The sequence below is a fragment of the Ostrea edulis genome, chromosome 10, assembly GCF_947568905.1.
Source record: "Ostrea edulis chromosome 10, xbOstEdul1.1, whole genome shotgun sequence".
Taxonomy (NCBI): domain Eukaryota; kingdom Metazoa; phylum Mollusca; class Bivalvia; order Ostreida; family Ostreidae; genus Ostrea; species Ostrea edulis.
In genome coordinates this window covers 18,162,986-18,184,217 of record NC_079173.1, presented here as the reverse complement: position 1 = coordinate 18,184,217, position 21,232 = coordinate 18,162,986, and the positions used below count along the sequence as shown (strand labels likewise).

The 21,232-nt window shown below is 35.9% G+C and overlaps 1 protein-coding gene across 3 annotated transcripts in view; it reads right to left on the bottom strand.

The window, feature by feature from the left end:
* Window positions 1–7,194: 7,194 nt before the first annotated feature.
* The window catches only part of LOC125665233 (E3 ubiquitin-protein ligase HECW2-like), a 41,916-nt gene continuing 27,878 nt past the window's right edge, over window positions 7,195–21,232 (bottom strand). For all 3 annotated transcript variants that reach the window (XM_048897877.2, XM_048897881.2, XM_048897880.2), the window contains 13 exons: window positions 21,065–21,119; window positions 20,678–20,858; window positions 18,740–18,837; window positions 18,332–18,452; window positions 17,222–17,338; window positions 16,488–16,640; window positions 15,886–15,984; window positions 13,957–14,089; window positions 13,395–13,541; window positions 12,970–13,084; window positions 10,836–10,921; window positions 10,482–10,594; window positions 7,195–10,259 (listed from right to left, as the gene is read on the bottom strand). In XM_048897877.2, the coding sequence (XP_048753834.2) occupies window positions 10,148–10,259; window positions 10,482–10,594; window positions 10,836–10,921; window positions 12,970–13,084; window positions 13,395–13,541; window positions 13,957–14,089; window positions 15,886–15,984; window positions 16,488–16,640; window positions 17,222–17,338; window positions 18,332–18,452; window positions 18,740–18,837; window positions 20,678–20,858; window positions 21,065–21,119 (1,530 nt within the window). In that variant the 3' untranslated portion in view covers window positions 7,195–10,147. The remainder of the gene's footprint in view (window positions 10,260–10,481; window positions 10,595–10,835; window positions 10,922–12,969; window positions 13,085–13,394; window positions 13,542–13,956; window positions 14,090–15,885; window positions 15,985–16,487; window positions 16,641–17,221; window positions 17,339–18,331; window positions 18,453–18,739; window positions 18,838–20,677; window positions 20,859–21,064; window positions 21,120–21,232) is intronic.

The window sequence follows — 21,232 nt, the reverse complement described above, 5'->3', positions numbered from 1 at the left end:
AGAAATGCGTTAATTACAGGAGTGAGGATGCTCAACCCTCATCACATGTGGGTGCTGAAGACGTTTCTGAGGGGGAAAATTGAGTTTTAGGGATCCAAATAATTTTTACCCAAGACTTTGTAGTTGTACTATCATGAGTGCATGGGAAAATCAGAGGCACCTGAAACTGTTCTTCAAAGATAGATGTAAAACCTCTTAAGAGTAGGAGCTACAACTGAAGTTTTCCACCCTCAGTTTATTGTCCTAATTCTAACTCTTGTGCAACAATTCAAAGAATTAATTGTAAGATATTAAATAAGAGATTAGAGAATGGATCCCTTACATTTATTGGGAAAGTTGGTTTTTGTGGACCACCTCATTCGGTTTTCCCTCTCACGGTACAACGTGTGAAACCACGTTCATGCCATGTTGAAAGGATATTTGATACTTTGAAGGATGTTCCACGTTTAGTTCACAAGGGCATGTTTATGTCACTATAGATGACAAGTCACGTTATAATCACATTTGAGTGGTAAATCAATAACATATTTTGGATTACAATTTGGCGGATAGGTTTGGATATTTAATACCCTTCTATTCGTGCTTCCATTTTCAAAGCACAGTCAGCTATAGTCATTGTAGGTCTTGAAGTATACTATGCTTGCAATACATTGATTTTGCAGTGTTTTCATAATTCATGAGTCTTTCCAGATAGTTGTCAGGAAGCAGAAAAGGTCATGTACATTGTATGTCAAGTTATGATAAGGTTTTTCTTAGCATTTCAAAATCATGATCAGTCTTCGTTCCAGATAAAGTTTGGAAATGTTGAGGGATGTGGGTAGATTCTGAAAGATCGTTATTCCGAATGGAGATATCGAAGTTCATTAAAGTGAGAGAAAATATCTGGGTGTCAGAATGTTAGTGTTCTTACTTTATAGAAGTTTAAAGGCAAAATTATTTCTTGCTTTCTAGTTCTTGGGGGGGGGGGGTTGTGAGGTTTTTTTATGTGCTAAATTGTTTAGAAAGGAAATTAATAGGGCAATAGGTTTAGCAGTATAAGAAGTGGACTTGTGGAAATGACTAAGTTGAAACAGGACATTTTGTATTGGAGATTTATAGATGATAGGAGTGGCTGTTTTCATGGATTTCTCAAGAAATCACAAAGGAATGTCTTTTCCTCTTTTAGGCTCCCCCCCCCCCCCCTTGTAGTCTATCTTAGGGATCTAATTGTGAGTGGTTGTACAAGGTTTTCCTCCCTATCAGTATGGTGGCCTTTATTTAGTCAGTATGCAGTAGATATGTTTATACTCTGCAACAAAGTTCTATTACCGCCATTCCCAGTCAGGGTTTGTAATGCAAATCATGGATTGTTGTATGACTTGCTAGTAATTGATGTTAAATAGTATTTCAGATGTAAATTTGTTTAGGAGTGTTGCACAGAGGAATTGCGTAATGCCATCCTGTTCGAAAGAAAGGCATATCTAGTATAAATTATCTCAATAGCTTCATTTAAATCATACTGTCAAAGTAATTGACACTAAAGGCGGATTTTGAAACAACAATGGGGAAGAATCTCTTTGAGATAATGCCAGAAGATTTAAGATTATTTTTATTGAATCTGGCAGGACTTGAGTTCATGATCTAGCTTGCCCACGCCTTGGTATTGTAAGTTTGAGTTCTTGTTTTGTCGAAAACGTTTAGCAGCAGGAACAATTGTTTCTTATATTACACAGTTTCAGGCAATTAACAATGAAATTGGTAGGTTGAACCATGAGAAGGTTCAAAACATTTGGAGAAGTGTAATCTGGCAAATAGCATCTCTTGAGAAGGTAGGTTGAAGCAAACAACTAAAACAGGCAATGTCGCGGGTGTCTGCGAAACGGGCCAAGTGTATTTTCTCAACAAGTTGGAGAAATTGAGTCTGCATTTGAATGATCAAGAACATGTCTTAGGTTGAGTGATCGTTCTAATGATTTGGCTCTGTATTTGTCTTAGGAGTATAGATGCTCCTAGATGAGAAGGGCTATTTGTTAACATACTGTTGGAAAAACATTTGGTAATAGAATGTTTATGCTTCTCATGGTTCAGAATCGTTCCATTTATCCTATGAAGGATAAAGGACTATGAGTGGTGCTTTGAGGACATGTTGCTTCTTTAGTTCTTTAGATCCATCCAGGATCTTAGTCGTAGACATGCAACCATGTGACATCATCAACGTCGGATATATGAAAGTAGTATCTCGTTTCTTTTGGGTATTTTGAAGGGGAAACAGCACACAGTTTTAGATTTGGGAATGGTGTTACTCTAATATCAAAATAACAAGCTCTTCTGGGAAATATGGAGCATGCTGGATGGCGAAGTGAAATGTCCTTGAATAGATATTCTTGATTCAAAAGATAGTTGGAAATGCTGAGGTAGGGGAAATACTGGTACATGTTCAGTTACGAAAGGCGGAGATGTTCATGTATGGGCTATTTTCGGAAAGTGTGGTGACTATTCCAAACTCCCTAACGCTTTCCCGCCATAATTGGGTATTATATGTAGGATAAGGCAGCTATTGAATTTTATGGTATGACGGTTTTCTCCGAGAAAATTATTCAGATTCCACTAAATGCGAATGCTTATTTACTGTTATAACCATTGAATATTGTTGTTTCCATAATGAATTGGTAATGGGTTTTTTTTAAGTTTGTTAATTTTTTTTAATTGTATATCATTTAGTCTCTCTGAAGAATGTTTTACTCATATGGAAACGTCGCCATTGCCGTTTAAGGACTGAAAAATTTAGGTCTATTCTCGGCACTTACAGCCTTTGAGCAGGGAGGGATATTTATCGTGCCACACCTGCTGTGACACAAATCATGTTCGAGAAGACTGGCAAAGTGGCGGGTAAAATGAATTTACTGTAATACAGAACAGTGAAAAGAAAATATGTGAAACATTGACTTTAAACGATCTTAAATATCTTCCGAAATAAACAGAAAATATTTTAGACATCATAGACAAGTTGTGTATGCAATAACTAAACGTAATTCAAGGCTACTCTCATCAAAATTGTCACACTAGTTCCCTTATGAAAAAGAAGAAATGCTGGGGTAATGGAAGGGAGTGAAATAGTGTCACTATATCATCATCATCGATACAAGTTGATCAGAAAGGGCTTCTCTCTCTCTCTCTCTCTCTCTCTCTCTCTCTCTCTCTCTCTCTCTCCAGGCAGAGGGATCAAGTGTACCTGACAGTTTATAAAGTATCTATTAAACTAAATAATATACCTTGTAAGTTAATGATTGAATACTCCCTCGAGATATTGTGCCATTTGATTGCGTTTGTGTACAGGGGATTTTCAATTTGCTTTCACTTAAGGTCTTTTAAATGAAGAACGAACGTGCATTTTCGACGAGATAATTGATGGGAATGTAATGCGATTTAAAATAAAACAGGAGGCTCATAGGCCTTATCGGTCACCTGAGTACTAGTTAAAAGTATCACTAGTCCCAAGGGCTAAAAATCTAGAAACCAGTTTCCTGATCTGAATATCTAAGCTAAATTCTAATATTTAGCAACAACATTTAACCCCCGCTGTAACCCTAACGTTAAGTGAAACCCTAACCAAGAACCCTTAAAGTAAAATGTGTTCTTAAAACTTCAATGCCCTCAAAGGTATATATAACGATGCAAGGCTTTACAAATGATACATACAACTTTATTATCATAAAACGATAATATTAGATGTACAGTAATTTGGAACCACTCTAAAATCAAAACCATTTTTGTACGTGATCTTTTCTGCTTTTCCAAAGTATGCATTAAGTTTTTTAAACTGTATAAGTAAACTTAAAGAAGTCCTTCAAATGATAAAGACAATAATCCTATAATAATTTTGGCTCCACCCTGAAACCAAAACCCTTACCCGTTTAACAGGATCATGAAATTCACAATTTTAGTGAAGGACTACCTACTCCTTTCAAATATCTATTTAGTTTCAATTTAGTATCAATAGCATTCAAGCAAATAAAATTGTTACATGTTTTGCACAGATACACTATATATACTAATTATGACCCCACCCTGGAGTCTGAACCTCTACCCCGGGGATAATGAAAAATACAATTGTGGCAGAGATCTTCCACCTCTATATTACTATGCATTTAGTTTTTCTTAAAGATATGCAGTTGTAAAGAAGATTGTTTTAAAATTGGTTAATTTCTGGCAGTTTTTGTCCTGCCCCTAATGGTCCAGAAGTGCTGCGATTTACAATTCATGTCCCCTTTGTTCCAAAGATTATTCATACCAAATTTGAAAAGAATTGAAATTGTAGTTATCATGATTATTAACTGACCATTTTGGCCCCATCCTGATACCAAAACCCCATATTCCTGGGATCATCAAATTTACAATTTTCTGCTTTATATCACGGTGCGCTTACACAGGTGTGGTTTCATAATAGATTCTTGAAAATTGATTGGTCAATTTTTACCCCGCCCCTATAGCCCCAGGGGAACCGAAATTTACAATTTATGTCAGCTTTGTCCAAACGATTCTTCAAACCAAATTTGAAAAGAATTGGAATTGTAGTTATCAAGAAGTTCAACATGTTCAACTGTTAATGCATGATGCACGATGATGGACACAGACCAATTGCAATAGGCAACCCGAGTGACTCAGGTGACCTAAAAGTTATTGAAAAGGTGAAATTAAAAAAAGGCAAGTGTGGCGTGATGTCCTTTACTGCTGTCACTATTTCGAACTTTAAGAAGTGATGGTAAAAATGTGGTTACTTGAAATTAAGCAGACATATATATACAAATGAAAAATTCTTGATTTAGATGTAAAACAACAAACAAATCACTAAAAACAAGTGATACTCTCAGATTTACTACTTCAGCCACTCCTTTCTTTAACGCTTGAACCTATTTTCATGATTTCGTTATCAACGCCTTGGAATGGAGCATGAACTTTATGGATGTCTTGTGGTAAGTTTCAGTAAAACTAACCGTGTGAATCTTGGCTAGTATAACCTGGCTATTACAGATATCTGGTGTGATCTGTTGATTACTGGTATTTAATGTAACCTAGTGATTACCAGTACTTGGTATAACCTGGTGATTACTGATACTTAGTATAATCTGGTGATTACTGGTACTTAGTATAACCTAGTGATTACCAGTACTTAGTATAATCTGGTGATAACTAATACTTAGTATAAACTAGTGATTACTGATACTTAGTATAACCTGGTGATTACTGATAATTAGTATAACCTGGTGATTACTGATACTTAGTATAACCTGGTGATTACTGGTACTCAGTATAACCTGGTGATTACTGATACTTAGTATAATCTGATGATTACTGATACTTAGTATAATCTGGTGATTACCGGTACTTAGTATAACCTGGTGATTACTGATACTTAGTATAATCTGGTGATTATTGATACTTAGTATAATCTGGTGATTATTGATACTTAGTATAATCTGTTGATTACCGGTACTTAGTATAACCTGGTGATTACTGATACTTAGCATAATCTGGTGATTACTAGTACTTAGTATAATCTGGTGATTACTGATACTTAGTATAATCTGGTGATTACTGATACTTAGTATAATCTGTTGATTACCGGTACTTAGTATAATCTGGTGAATACTGATACTTAGTATAATCTGGTGATTAACAGTACTTAGTATAATCTGGTGATTACTGATACTTAGTATAATCTGGTGATTACTGATACTTAGTATAATCTGGTGATTACTGATACTTAGTATAATCTGGTGATTAACAGTACTTATTATAATCTGTTGATTACCGGTACTTAGTATAACCTGGTGATTACTGATACTTAGTATAACCTGGTGATTACTGATACTTAGTATAACCTGGTGATTACTGATACTTAGTATAACCTGGTGATTAACAGTACTTAGTATAACCTGGTGATTACTGATACTTAGTATAATCTGGTGATTACTGATACTTAGTATAATCTGGTGATTATTGATACTTAGTATAATCTGTTGATTACCGGTACTTAGTATAACCTGGTGATTACTGATACTTAGTATAATCTGGTGATTACTGGTACTTAGTATAATCTGGTGATTACCGGTACTTAGTATAATCTGGTGATTACTGATACTTAGTAAAATCTGGTGATTACTGATACTTAGTATAATCTGGTGATTACTGATACTTAGTATAACCTAGTGATTACTGATACTTAGTATAACCTAGTGGTTATCAGTACTTAGTATAATCTGGTGATAACTGATACTTAGTATAATCTGGTGATTACTGATACTTAGTATAATCTGGTGATTACCGGTACTTAGTATAATCTGGTGATTACCAGTACTTAGTATAATCTGGTGATTATTGATACTTAGTATAATCTGGTGATAACTGATACTTAGTATAATCTGGTGATTACTGATACTTAGTATAATCTGGTGATTACCGGTACTTAGTATAATCTGGTGATTACCGGTACTTAGTATAATCTGGTGATTACCAGTACTTAGTATAATCTGGTGATTACCGGTACTTAGTATAATCTGGTGATTACCAGTACTTAGTATAATCTGGTGATTACTGATACTTAGTATAATCTGGTGATTACTGGTACTTAGTATAATCTGGTGATTACTAGTACTTAGTATAACCTGGTGATTACTGATACTTAGTATAACCTGGTGATTATTGATACTTAGTAAAATCTGGTGATTACTGATACTTAGTAAAACCTGGTGATTACTGATACTTAGTATAATCTGGTGATAACTGATACTTAGTATAATCTGGTGATTACCGGTACTTAGTATAACCTGGTGATTACTGATACTTAGTATAACCTGGTGATTATTGATACTTAGTAAAATCTGGTGATTACTGATACTTAGTAAAATCTGGTGATTACCGGTACTTAGTATAACCTGGTGATTACTGATACTTAGTAAAATCTGGTGATTACTGATACTTAATAAAATCTGGTGATTACCGGAACTTAGTATAAACCTGGTGAATACTGATACTTAGTATAATCTGGTGATTACTGATACTTAGTATAACCTGGTGATTACTAGTACTTAGTATAACCTTTTAATTTCCGGTATCTGATAAAGGTTCTAAAACACACATTTCCATTGATCTAGCTTTGCATGTTTTAGCTTTAATCATGTGACATCTCCTCTTCCATGCAAGCAAACAAAAACATTTTTCATCAATATTTATAAAACATAAACAACATATCTTTTACAATGCACATAAATAAATGTTACCATATCGATACAAATATGTATATCTTTGAAAAATGACAAAACTGTGTGTCTCAGCAATCACCGCGGAAAAGTACACAAAATAACAAAAGGAAATTGTTCTCTCAAGTATCCTTTCCAAAGAAACACTTTTTGTACTATTAAAGCCAATTCATAAAAAGCAATACACATCTAAACATGAAAATTGACCATAATATCAAAGACGAAGTGAGGCATTTGTGACATCTATAAATATGATTACTACAACATTTTGTGTTCCAAACTAGGTTCTGAAGACCAAGTAAAATGTAAGAATTTTTTTCCCTTGCTTTGTACAGGATATGACTATTCATTCCCATGAAAACGGCTTGGGTACTGCATAATGAAGAATTCATTTGAGGTATATTCATTAATTGAAATTGCCCATGGAATATTCATTGATTTGATGAGTAGTTTTCAACAAACACAACACTTGTATTAAGCAAAGCATGTACTGTATACATATATAAAAACAATTGTGCAACTCTAAAAATTTGATGTTTAATGTCAATTGAGGTATTCAAAGTATTTCATTTTAAAATTGTCGAATTCATCAATTTCATTCATTGAACTTTTTTGGAATATTGACATTTTCAAGTTTATGCCATGACTTGTAACAATCAAATGGGGATTTTTAAGTGCAATTTCAGATAAAAATGTGAAATTTACAGCAGTATGATAGTGCTGAATCACCATAAAATGTCCTTGACATCTACCATTTCATCATGGTAAAAATAAAATCATATACTTCAAGATTGTGTTTTCTATGCTTCAAACATGAACTTTAATTATAAAAATCCCTACGGAATGAAAATGGACGAAACTATAAATAAGGCAGAATACAAGATTTTTCATAGAATGCTTTGATTATAACAAATAAAAATGACTTAATGCAGCTCTATGACTACACAGCAGTTCAGATATCCAATGAATTAAAAGTAAATGCTAAACGAGTTCTTCTGACTGTACAAGATGAAAGGCTGTGTCAGCCGAACTCTGTCTCTGGTTGCGAGTAACAAAATAAATATCAACACAGATAGATATATTCTCTACACATTTGAACACAACGGAATGATACAAGCGTTTATGATGAATTTGAGTGGTAACCACTAATGCTATATCTAAGCATCCAGTTAAAATAAAATATTTGTTCTACATACAACTGCTTTTATAATATACAGACTATAATTGTTCATTTGAAAAACTAACACCCGTGCTGCACAATATCAATATTTCTCAATCAATATGATGAGAGTTCGTAACGATGACCTCCTGTAAGGTATGAAACACACATACAATTAGCTAATTTTTGTTTAATTGATTGCAAATAACGAAGCAATGCAATATCTATACTGGCAGGTACATATTTACATCTGTATACAAGTAATATATACACCTTTGTTTCAAACAATCAAAGAAATAAAATAGGTTTGAATCACAACACAGTTCTACAACGATATCAACAAATAACAAAAGTAAAAAAAAAACAGTGAAAGTTCATCAGCTTCCTCTCAAGAGAACCAACTGCCAGGAAAGATATGTTCATGAACAAAGTCAGAAAATAATTCACAAATCCTCTTTCAGCATGTGTGTTACTGTCAAAACTTTATAATCAACTTAGTCACTCAAAATTCTCTTTCCTGAGAGAGAGAGAGAGAGAGAGAGAGAGAGAGAGAGAGAGAGATCTACAGAAAGTAGAAAACATACATATAAAATGGTTCTAATAAACCATTAAAGCAATCATCCCATAAAAAAAGCTATTAGAGCCAAAAGCTGAACTCATCTCTACACATGCTCTCTTCTCAATATTAGCAAAATATAAAAACTATTATTGAATACCCTTTGAAGTGCTTCTTTGGGGGGAGGGGGTGGAGGGGAGGTAAGGGTTACATCTCATGTGAAGGCGAAAACTTACTCCCACAATTTAAAAGCTTTGGTTTTACATAGTTCATTGCACATCATATTGCTTTCTGTATGTCATCAGATCTGACCAAAATAAGGAATAGTATCAAATGGACTATAATAGGGCCTAGAAACAGAGCAGCATAAAAAATCTCTAAAACTGTATCAAAGTAGTTTACAAAAAAACAAAACATACATGTGATAGGAGAGGAAGAAAAATAATTTGAAACATTTAATTCGTCACAACCATATTTGACCACAGAGTGATTTACTTTATCGTGTTAAAGCCCACAAAATAATCATTAAATCATAACTCCTACTTCAATTTTCAAACTTCATAAATACTTCACTTACAAGCAAATATTGTTCATCAAATACTACTTCTATCATGTAATAAATGAGTTCTTCAAGATGAAAATATTGAACACTGATACTTTTTAAATAAGACATTCTAAAATCATTTTAGAAGTGAATGCAAATCATCATTTTATATGGTTTTCACTTTAATTAAAAAGAAAAACAAACCCACATTTCAATGAATTCTAAATAATGATTCTTTGGAGGAGTGGGGGGAGGGGCGTAAAATCTTTTTTTTTTAAAAAGGGGGGGGGGTAGTGTAGAAATGTAGTATCACAAACATTAAACTGACTAGAGGCCCAATTTCTCCATCTTCACCGACCACAAAGCCTGCACAAAACACTGCAGCACTAGTACATATCTTTCACGTTAAAAATTTCTGCTTTGACAGTCCTCCTTCATGTTTTCTTTCACCTTACGATAAATCCTTCAACATTGAAAGACTTGTGTATCAAAAATAAAACCAAACATATGCAACAAAAAGATTCCCACTTGGTTATTTCATCAGCGTAAACAAGAACCGCAGTGAGAAATCACAATTACTGAGTTTACAAACAGCCTCGCCAGCACTTTAATACGGAATTCAAGAAGAGTTTCGCCATCACTTGAATGCATCATTCAATTCCAAATGTGCTTGTTTCTTCAACCGCTGTCACTAGTTTTTCAAACAGCATCTCTGATGTGGTGTATGCGGGTAGATCCAGCCGGTTAAAGCAGGTATGTGCTCTATAAAGGATAATTGCCTTTTTATACATTTCTCTACCCTAAAGTAACCATGGTTATGTATGTCATAATGTATCAGAGACAGAATTCCAACACATGTACTTAAACAATAAATACCGCAACTGATTTATTTTACTTGCAAATACGCTTGAAATTTGAAATACTTCAACATGTACGATATTAAAATCAAAAACATTTTAAAACTACAAAAACAAATGGTCTAACCGAGGAAGACTGGTCACTTTGCCCCATTTCTCTATGCAGAATTTCCGAGGTCCATTGCTGCCCCTGAGAGCTGCAAACCCTTCATATGGTATACTGGAGGTCCCTGTTACAAACTGCAAATCCAAAAAATCACATTTCATCATACAGGCAGATCAGACATTTTAAATCTAGGACAGGCCACGGAATGGGGACAACATTTATATTTTTCTCACAACAACCGCAAAATGGGATCGACGTTATATCTCGGACAAATCACAGAATGCAACCCTGGCTCGTGCAGCATGGGTCAAACCCTGACCACTACTTCAGCATAGTATATGCAAATCATAACACTGATATAAATGTAAAGCCTACCTGCAGTAATCTCAATCTCCGTTCGTTATCAAACTTCTCGATGGCCTGCCAGAACCACTGTATCACCTGGTGCTGGTCATGATACCCTAATAACACAAGAGACATCAGTCATCTCAAATCATTTACACCGAGACGTCAGTCATCTCAAATCATTTACACAGAGACATCAGTCATTTCAAATCATTTACATCGAGACGTCAGTCATCTCAAATCATTTACACCGAGACATCAGTCATCTCAAATCATTTACATCGAGACGTCAGTCATCTCAAATCATTTACATCGAGACGTCAGTCATCTCAAATCATTTACATCGAGACATCAGTCATCTCAAATCATTTACACAGAGACATCAGTCATCTCAAATCATTTACATCGAGACGTCAGTCATCTCAAATCATTTACACAGAGACGTCAGTCATCTCAAATCATTTACACCGAGACGTCAGTCATCTCAAATCATTTACATCGAGACGTCAGTCATCTCAAATCATTTACACAGAGACATCAGTCATCTCAAATCATTTACATCGAGACGTCAGTCATCTCAAATCATTTACACCGAGACATCAGTCATCTCAAATCATTTACACCGAGACATCAATCATCTCAAATCATTTACACCGAGACATCAGTCATCTCAAATCATTTACACCGAGACGTCAGTCATCTCAAATCATTTACACAGAGACATCTGTCATCTCAAATCATTTACACCGAGACGCCAGTCATCTCAAATCATTTACACAGAGACATCAGTCATCTCAAATCATTTACATCGAGACGTCAGTCATCTCAAATCATTTACACAGAGACATCAGTCATCTCAAATCATTTACACAGAGACATCAGTCATCTCAAATCATTTACATCGAGACGTCAGTCATCTCAAATCATTTACACCGAGACATCAATCATCTCAAATCATTTACACCGAGACATCAATATCTCAAATCATTTACACCGAGACATCAATCACGTCATCTCACCAAGACATCAGTCATCTCAAATCATTTACACCGAGACGTCAGTCATCTCAAATCATTTACACTGAGACATCAATCAAGTCATCTCAAATCATCAATCATGTCATCTCAAATCATCAATCAAGTCATCTCAAATCATCAATCAAGTCACCTCAAATCATTAATCGAGTCATCTCAAATCATTTACAGACATCTCAAATCACTGACACACTGTCAGACATCACTCATATTCATTACAAACAAAAATAATAAATCTATGAGGACATTTCCTTGTAAGCTTTACAGTAAAACAGTTTCTACAGAAAACAAGCTTACACTGAATTTATTCTTATAGCGAAGTAAGTTTCACTCTCTGTAGATTTAAATCATATTATGATATGTTGTTCGACACAACAAATTACAATCTTTACAAACAACAATTGTTCGTCCTCAGCACTTGTTATGAGTGTGTTTTGCTATATTGAGGAAATTGACACCATTATTTATGCCCTCAAATACTGATGAATATTTTAGTTACATTTCAAATTCGCCCTGAAAACCAATTTTGTTACTGCATCCCATTTCAATAAAACAGTCAAGTTTAATTTGGTATTCTGTACAGAGTCTGACCTGATCGTTACTCTATACCGAGTCTAACCTGATCAGTATTCTATACGAGACTGACCTGATCGTTACTCTATACCGAGTCTGACCTGTATTCTGTACCGAGTCTGACCTGTATTCTGTACCGAGTCTGACCTGATCGTTATTCTATACCGAGTCTGACCTGATCGATATTCTGTACCGAGACTGACCTGATCAGTATTTTGTACCGAGACTGACCTGATCGTTATTCTATACTGAGACTGACCTGATCGTTATTCTATACGAGTCTGACCTGATCAGTATTCTGTACCGAGTCTGACCTGATCAGTATTCTGTACCGAGTCTGACCTGATCGGTATTCTGTATGAGACTGACCTAATCGGTTTTCTATACGAGACCGACCTGATCGGTATTCTGTACCGAGATTGACCTGTATTCTATAAGAGTCTGACCTGATCAGTATTCTATACCGAGTCTGACCTGATCGTTACTCTATACTGAGACTGACCTGATCGGTATTCCGTACTGAGACTGACCTGATCAGTATTCTATACGAGACTGACCTGATCGGTATTCTGTGTTCTTTCTCCAGTCCTTGACGTCAATCTCCACCGTTCCTGCTATCACCAGCTCTAACTCCCTGGCATCAAACATGGAGATTAACCGACTGTCTATCACCTACAAGTATTAATTACACAGCTCAATTAAATATTGAAAACACTGAAAAGCTGTAAAAAATTCATGTCTAAATCTATTGACTGTTCTGTAAATGATACCGCATGGATAAGACCCTCGATTTGTTTTGTGACCCCCCCCCCCCCCCCCCCAGGCCAGTGATATTCATACCTCACAAAAGCCTCTCATAAGGCTCTCTCAGTGATATTTATACCCCGTGGAAGCCTCTGATAAGGCTCTCTGTTTGTCAGTGATATTTATACCCCGTGGAAGCCTCTGATAAGGCTCTTTTGTTTGTCAGTGATATTAATACCTCATGGAAGCCTCTGATAAGGCTCTCAGTCTGTTCTGTGACCCCTCTCTCCAGCCTCCATTTAGACATTCGCTCGATGTACTCCTTCTTGTTTCTTTCGTTCACTGGCAATACCTTCCCATTGGGCTTCAGCTCTCTCTCCGTCACCTACAACAAATTCATATCATACACTATGCATTTTTGATTCACTATTTCCCAAATAATGGACAACTTATACTATATCTCTTGATCACACCTGCTAATGGACAACTTTATACTATGTCTCTAGCTCACACCTGCTAATGGACAACTTTATACTATGTCTCTATCTCACACCTGCTAATGGACAACTTTATACTATGTCTCTATCTCACACCTGCTAATGGACAACTTTATACTATGTCTCTAGCTCACACCTGCTAATGGACAACTTTATACTATGTCTCTAGCTCACACCTTCTAATGGACAACTTTATACTATGTCTCTAGATCACACCTGCTAATGGACAACTTTATACTATGTCTCTAGCTCACACCTGGTCTTGTCCAAGCACTTCTTCATACATTGCTTTCACTCATGTACCTGTCCAAACACTTCCTCATTGACAGAAAAAGTGAGATCCATGTCCAGTTCTGAAATATCATTCTCTTTGATCCAAAGTAAACTCTGGTGGAACTCAGCGTCCAGTGTTTCTACATCTGCCAGAGACCACGGCCTGAAATGACAATTCCACGTGTTCAGACCACAGCCAGAAATTACAAATGCCCTGCATTCAGATCATAGCCACAGAACCACCAATGCTATGGCCCTGAGCACCATGCAAAGCTCAAAATTTGTGGCACTTCATCTAAAGCTGGTCATATTTCTATGCAAGTGAAAAATACTCAAACTTGTAAAACAACATACAAACATTTTTGATATAGCTAAAAAAAAAAAAAAATTGATCCTTTCCAACTAAATCATAATTTCACTGAATTCTCTTCACCTTTTCATGTACTGCAACAGACAAAGAGAGAAATGGAGATTCAACACGAGATGTTTGTAAAACACATATGCCCCCCATGGTGCAAAATTGAAAAGGGTTATACACACACACATCTTTTAATTGAGAGTAGTATCATCAATTCAAAATATTGAGCAGACAATATCTTCCTATGTCAAGAGTGGATTGACCATGTGACCTAAAAATCAATAGGGGTCATCAACTCCTGAAGATGTACCAGTGTACCAAGTTTGAAGTCTGTCAAGCAAAGGGTTCTCAATATATTGACCGGACAGTATATTCCTATGTCCAGTTTGACCCTTGACCATGTGACCTCAAAATCATTAGGGGTCATCTTTTCCTGAAGATGTACCAGTGTACCAAGTTCGATGTATGTCAAGCAAAGGGTTTTCAAGATATTGACCGGACAGTATATTCCTATGTCCAGTTTGACCCTTGACCTTTCACCATGTGACCTCAAAATCAATATGGGTCATCTTCTTCTAAAGATATACCAGTGTACCAAGTTTGATGTCTGTCAAGCAAAGGATTCTTGAGACATTCAGTGGTCAATATATTCCTATGTCCAGTTTGACCCTTGACCATGTGACCTCAAAATGAATAGGTGTCATCTTCTCCTGATGATGTACCAGTGTACCAAGTCTGATGTCTGTCAAGCAAAGGGTTCTCAAGATATTGAGCGGACAGTATATTCCTATGTCCAGAGTAGATTGACCCTTGACCTTTAACCTTTTGACCTGAAAAACATTAGGGGTCCTCTTCTTTTTATAACCAACCCACATATGAAATATCATTACAATCAAGTGAATGGTTCTCAAGATATTGAGCGGACAACTCATGGTCTACCACATAGGGTTAAGACCAGCAGTTTGACCTTGACCTTTGACCATGTGACCTGAAAATCCATAGGGATCATCTACTCTCTAAGGAAAGCCTCTGTATCATTTTTGGCTATTATCAAGCAAAGGGGTCAAAAGATATTGAGCGGACAACACATGGGCTTAAGACCAGAGGTTTGACCTTGACTTTTGACCATGTGACCTGAAGGTCAATAGGGATCATCTACTCTCCAAGGGCAACCCTTATACCAAGTTTGGTAGTTATCATGCATAGGGGTCAAAAGTTATTGAGTGGACAACACATGGTCTACCACATGGGGTAAAGACCAGCAGTTTGACCTTGACCTTTGACCATGTGACCTGAAAATCAATAAGTATCATTTACTCTCCAGTGGCAACCCCTGTACCAAGTTTGGTTGTTATCAAGCAAAGGGGTCGAAAGATATTGAGCGGACAACACATGGTCTACAGACCGACCGACAGACCGACCGACCGACAGTTGCAAAACAATATGCCCCCTCTTTTTCAAAGGGGGGCATAAAAATATTAGGTTTAAAAACTGACATTAACAAGAGTTTAGTGATACAGACTTGGAAATGTAACCATTCACAAATCAACAATATAAATGTGATGTAAAAATGAATTAACTATCCACTGAAGTTTGCTTACAGTCTAAGGAGGGCTTTATAGAAAGGTCTAGTGAAGAACGCATCCAGCAAGTACTGGTGTACAACTGCTAGTCCTAAAACTCGGCCAGCAAAGCGGAACCTGAAAAACAATTTATTATACACCAGCTAATATTTAACACGTACTGGAAACAAAATTGGACTTCAATGATATTCATGCACTTGTACAATCATTATAATATATTACATTATATTCTGATGTCCAGTATTTTGGATATATGCTTAATATATGACAGGGAAAAAATATATGAAAACATCCAAAATGGTATACCCTATAGGGTACCCTTTAGGTACATTCCAGGTACCGTTTGGGTACATTCTGGGTACTTTTAGGTGTACCCAAAGTGTACCCGTAAAGTACCCAAAGTGTACACACATTGTACCTGAAATGTATCCGAAATGTAACCAAAAGTGTACCCAAAAAAGGTACCCAAAATGTACCTTTTTTCTGTAAGGGTATTCAACTGTTGCTTTATGTAAATATGATATTACTGCTGCACAACACATTACCGTATTTCGCCAGATATAATACACACTTTTTCAACTGATGTAGGGTATAGCGCCATCTTTTTTTTTTTGACTCACCATTCGTGTGCGTCCTCCACTACAGTAGACATTGGACTGATCTGGACTGTGTAAGTATCATTGGCAGAGTATTCAAAAAGTCCGTAATAAGGATTGAAGAGTTCACGAGAAAGAAGAAAAAAGAATTCTCGGGATGGTCCTCCATAGTCCAACCTGCAACAAACATGTACTGTGTTTAACAACTATTCAAGAGAGGGGACTGCCTGTGAATCAAGACATCATAAACAATTATACACATTCAGTAAAAATAAACCTGGTTTCGCATCATAAAGAAGAAATGCTCCCCATGCGGTAATACCAGAACATGATCAACCTTAAAAAATGTCTGTAATAACATTGAAAAATGTAGGTTATCTACACCATAATGATTACTGACTACTTCCTGAATACCAGATGTACTAATGTGACTGTGAGTACTGACTATATGTACATCAGATGAACTAATTTGACTTTGAGTACTGACTATTTGTACACTAGATGTTCTAATCTGACTGTGAGTACTAACTATTTGTACACTAGATGTTCTAATCTGACTGAGTTCTGACTATTTGTACACTAGATGTACTAATGTGACTGTGAGTACTGACTATTTGTACACTAGATGTACTAATGTGACTGTGAGTACTGACTATTTGAACACCTGGTGTACTAACCGGACTGTGAGTACTGACTATTTGAACACCTGGTGTACTAACCGGACTGTGAGTACTAATTACTTGCTGTACGATACTCACCCCTCCTCTCCTACAAATGTGATGTACAGTTTACTCCGCTTCAGCAGTTCTTTCTTTGTAGTTCCCATGATTTTGTTGAAGGCATCCTCTAAAACATGGTCTCTCCTCACCATTAGTCTGATTGTAGAAGGAAGAGAATATTTCATGAACGTTTGCGACCCACTGTGGCACACAATACTACATGTAAACTGTAAACCAACTTCTATTCCCTTGCGAGAAAATTTGGCAAAAAGTCACGAGAACCTTATCATCGCGAATATTTCTTGTCGCAAACCAGTCCTTGAATGTCTGTCATAGACTCAAAAAGGGCTAAATCGCGAAAATTACTTGCCACAAACCAGTTTACCACGAACCAGTTTACCACAAGTGACTCACGAAATATAGTAGCCACGAATAAAAGTTGGATTACAGTATCTAATCAATTACAGTGGGGTTATTCATTAAAAATGCACATACATTGTCAAAATACAACAATCCAATATTTTAATGGCTTATCAGAAATATCCGTGATATTTAGGAGCACCATATTTTAGTCTATACATGTATGTCTCTGCAAACCAGTCATTTTGTTTTTATTTGCATTATGTAATAGTCCCATCATAGATGCCACTCAATATAAGCATGTTTCCTATCCACTATTGTGGTGTCCATGGTGGGTCACACTTCACACAATCATTAAGATTGCTATTTTCTGATCTAAATGCGAACATTTACATGTACTAACTTTTTGTCACTAAAAGAAACATTTACTGGGTTTTATGGATTTTTTTTTTTTTTTTTTTAAATTTGGATTAAATTCTGCATTACGTAACAAAGCTTATAAATCTTGCATGCAAGTAAGACACCCTTCAACTTGATATCATAGTTACTGTACATTAATAAAACAAACATGTTCAAATACAAAAGATTAAGTATGGAGATAACAAAACTGATGAAAATAGGGGCGATTTCTGCATGTTAGGTTTTGCATATTATGTAGAAATTACCTCACCCCCAAAACTAAATCCGCCATTTAAACCTCATCAACCTCCCCAGCAATACTCTATATCATGCTTTTGCCAATTAAATACTCGTTTGACCTTTTTCAACGTGAAATCTACATGTGTTTACTTTAATTTTGAAGGCCCCTGTCCATATCCCTTGCTCTCAAGCTTCCTGTAAAAGCTGCGTAATTTCGCCTGGAAATCTCGTCTGTATGGGGCCTGTACTCGCATGTTAGCTCTCTGTACATCTGGAACGACATAATAGTGCAATTTTATTTCATGGAAAGAGAAAACACTTAGATTTTATTTGTACATATAGTTTCACAAAAAAAAAAAAAAAATAAATGAAATCAAATGGAACCAAATTAAAGGTACAAGTCTATGTAAAAGTAATTCAAGCCTCAATTTCATTTTACACCTGATCTTGCATAGAATATTGTGTAATGGCAAAGTTTTGCTGAATCAGATGCAAGACAGAATAACTGAGATAAGAGCAATAAAACAGATTTAGATATTTTCTCTGAACGTGACTTACTGGGCGATCCTTGCGGTGCTTCCCCTGGAGAATCTACTGTCGGGTTGGCTTGTAAGAGGTTCTGAGGCACATACGACATAATCTCATTTTCAAAAAGACTGTCATAAAGAAAAAGAGAAAAAATAATTATGCATGCATAGATAGGCAAAATACACACAGAATGTACAATTATAAAAAAAATTATTTCTAAAAAATTGAACTGAAGAGCAAGATAAAAAGTTAAAAAAGTAGTTTGTTTGGGGCACAAAGTATAATCAAAGTGTTACATGTATCCTTTAGGATTAAATATCTAAGGAATGTCAAGGTATTTGTGTACTGCACATACAGTGTACTCTATGAAGTGATAATTCAATCCAGCATTGCAGATCTACGCAAAAACTTCTGAATTACTTTACTTTTCATTACTGTGATACAAATAAGATGTAGCTCAGTTCATACACAAAATAATAATCTTCTAAGGATTAATTTTCCATCTCACGCTATCCACTTTTACATGCAACAACTTTTGAATATCTAGAATTAAACACAGTTATGTGCAATATTCTACAAGTAATTTCTTTTAATGATACAGTATCAACAATACTGCAACCGATCCTGCACCAAAGAAACAAAACACAATGAATTTTTGATAGCACACCTCACTTTTATCAAAATGATTGATAAGATTTTCTGACATGCTCTTTGTACTTGTAACTACTATAGTTTAAATGTATAGCACTTTGTTTATGTCACTTCTCCAGATCTGATGCAAAAATCCCGAGCTTCAGATTCACTGTGACAGTCTTGTATCTAGTCTTTCGAAGACTGTTGTTTATATTAAAAGAGGTACAATACCAATCACTGGTATCGGTATACATGTATATTCAGGGTTCGAAATTAACTCATGTCCGTAAGTCCGAGACTAGTAAAAAACATGTCGGACTAGTGAACTCTTTATAGCACTAGTCCGTACGGACTAGTGAAAATCCAGAAATCAATCTTGAATTGGTAAAGATTTTTAGCAAGATTTGTCCGAGTCTCTTAGATGTTTGAACTTATGGTTGATTACCTGCTTGGTCAAGTGTTTGCATGACTATGACAGCCTGATCTTCCTAACATATGGAGTGTGTTCGAGACCACCGTTCTTCGAACGTGCACAAATTGTCAAATTCCTGCAGATTCCGAACGCCGAGTACACATCACGAGAACGTGTTCTAGGTGCAAGAATTGCAAGTAGTGTGGTCTGAGAATATGCACGTTTGTGCGCACATTTTCTCGACATTCGTGACTCTAACACAGTAGTTCATAACGCTATAGCTCATGACTTGGTCAATCGAGTGAATTTGTTTTACTTTATTGATAAAATTTCGTACTCTTGTGACTTTAAGATCTGAGCACCAAAACAACAGGGACGTCGATCTTGAACGCACTTATGGACATTTATAAAAGGATTAACTCGGAGGTTAATATTGTATGCTTCTGAAGATCTTGAATGCGAAATAAAATATGGTGGTCTCTTTTTCTTCTATAGGTGTCAGAAATTGAATTATTTGCAACTGTGATGTGTTTGATTTGATTAAATACTATTGAATAAAATGAAGATCATTTTATTATATACTGGACGGACTAGTGAAATGCTTTGCTGACTAGTGAACATCAACAGTTACTAGTCCGTACGGACTAGTGCTTGAAAAAGTTAATTTCGAACCCTGATATTGAATGGTATTTGACCATAATTTAACTGATTCTATATGGTACAGTTTAGCCCTCAGAAATATATATTTCCTTGTCAATGTAAGGATGAATATTTCATAAATACACTAGCACAATGGAAATCTGAGGTGAGATCTGCCATGCGTGCAGCTAGCCAGATACCTGGAAGGGGGCCCACTAGTGTGGACAATACCCGTATCTGCACGTAAATTAAAAGGAACCGACAACAACCACTAGCACACTAACCTGAGTAAAATGATGAGGTCCACATCGTTGCTCAGCCTGTCTAGGGCTTCTGTGCCTTCACTACGGATTTTGTTGATTTTTTCTTTTAACCGGGTGCTATTGTTGTATGTTGAGTATTTTTCTTGGAGAATCTCTCCGACGTTTGGTTGTCTCAGGAATGCTACAACCTTGTCATTGTAGGCTGCAAAAAAAAAAAAATCAAAATGAGATATAGTAACAATAGCTTGCCACCATGAGATAGTTGTAATTACATGGTTGCCAACGTTTGATACACGTATTATAATTACAGGTTGCCAACATGAGAGGTTGCATTGTGTAAATAGAGCCCTAAATTCTGATGATCGTCTAAGTCCATATTCAAGAATCTTCAAGAATGAGGATACTTACCAGTAGGAACAACTGCTGGCTCGTCAGGGACCGGGGCCCGAGGAGGGGGCGTGGGCTGGAAAAGTGAAATCACACAACTTGTACAACGAATTAGAAAACTAAACAAATTATTCAAATTTAGGATTTTTTTATGTCATTTCTGATTTCAAGTAGGACTAGTACATGTAA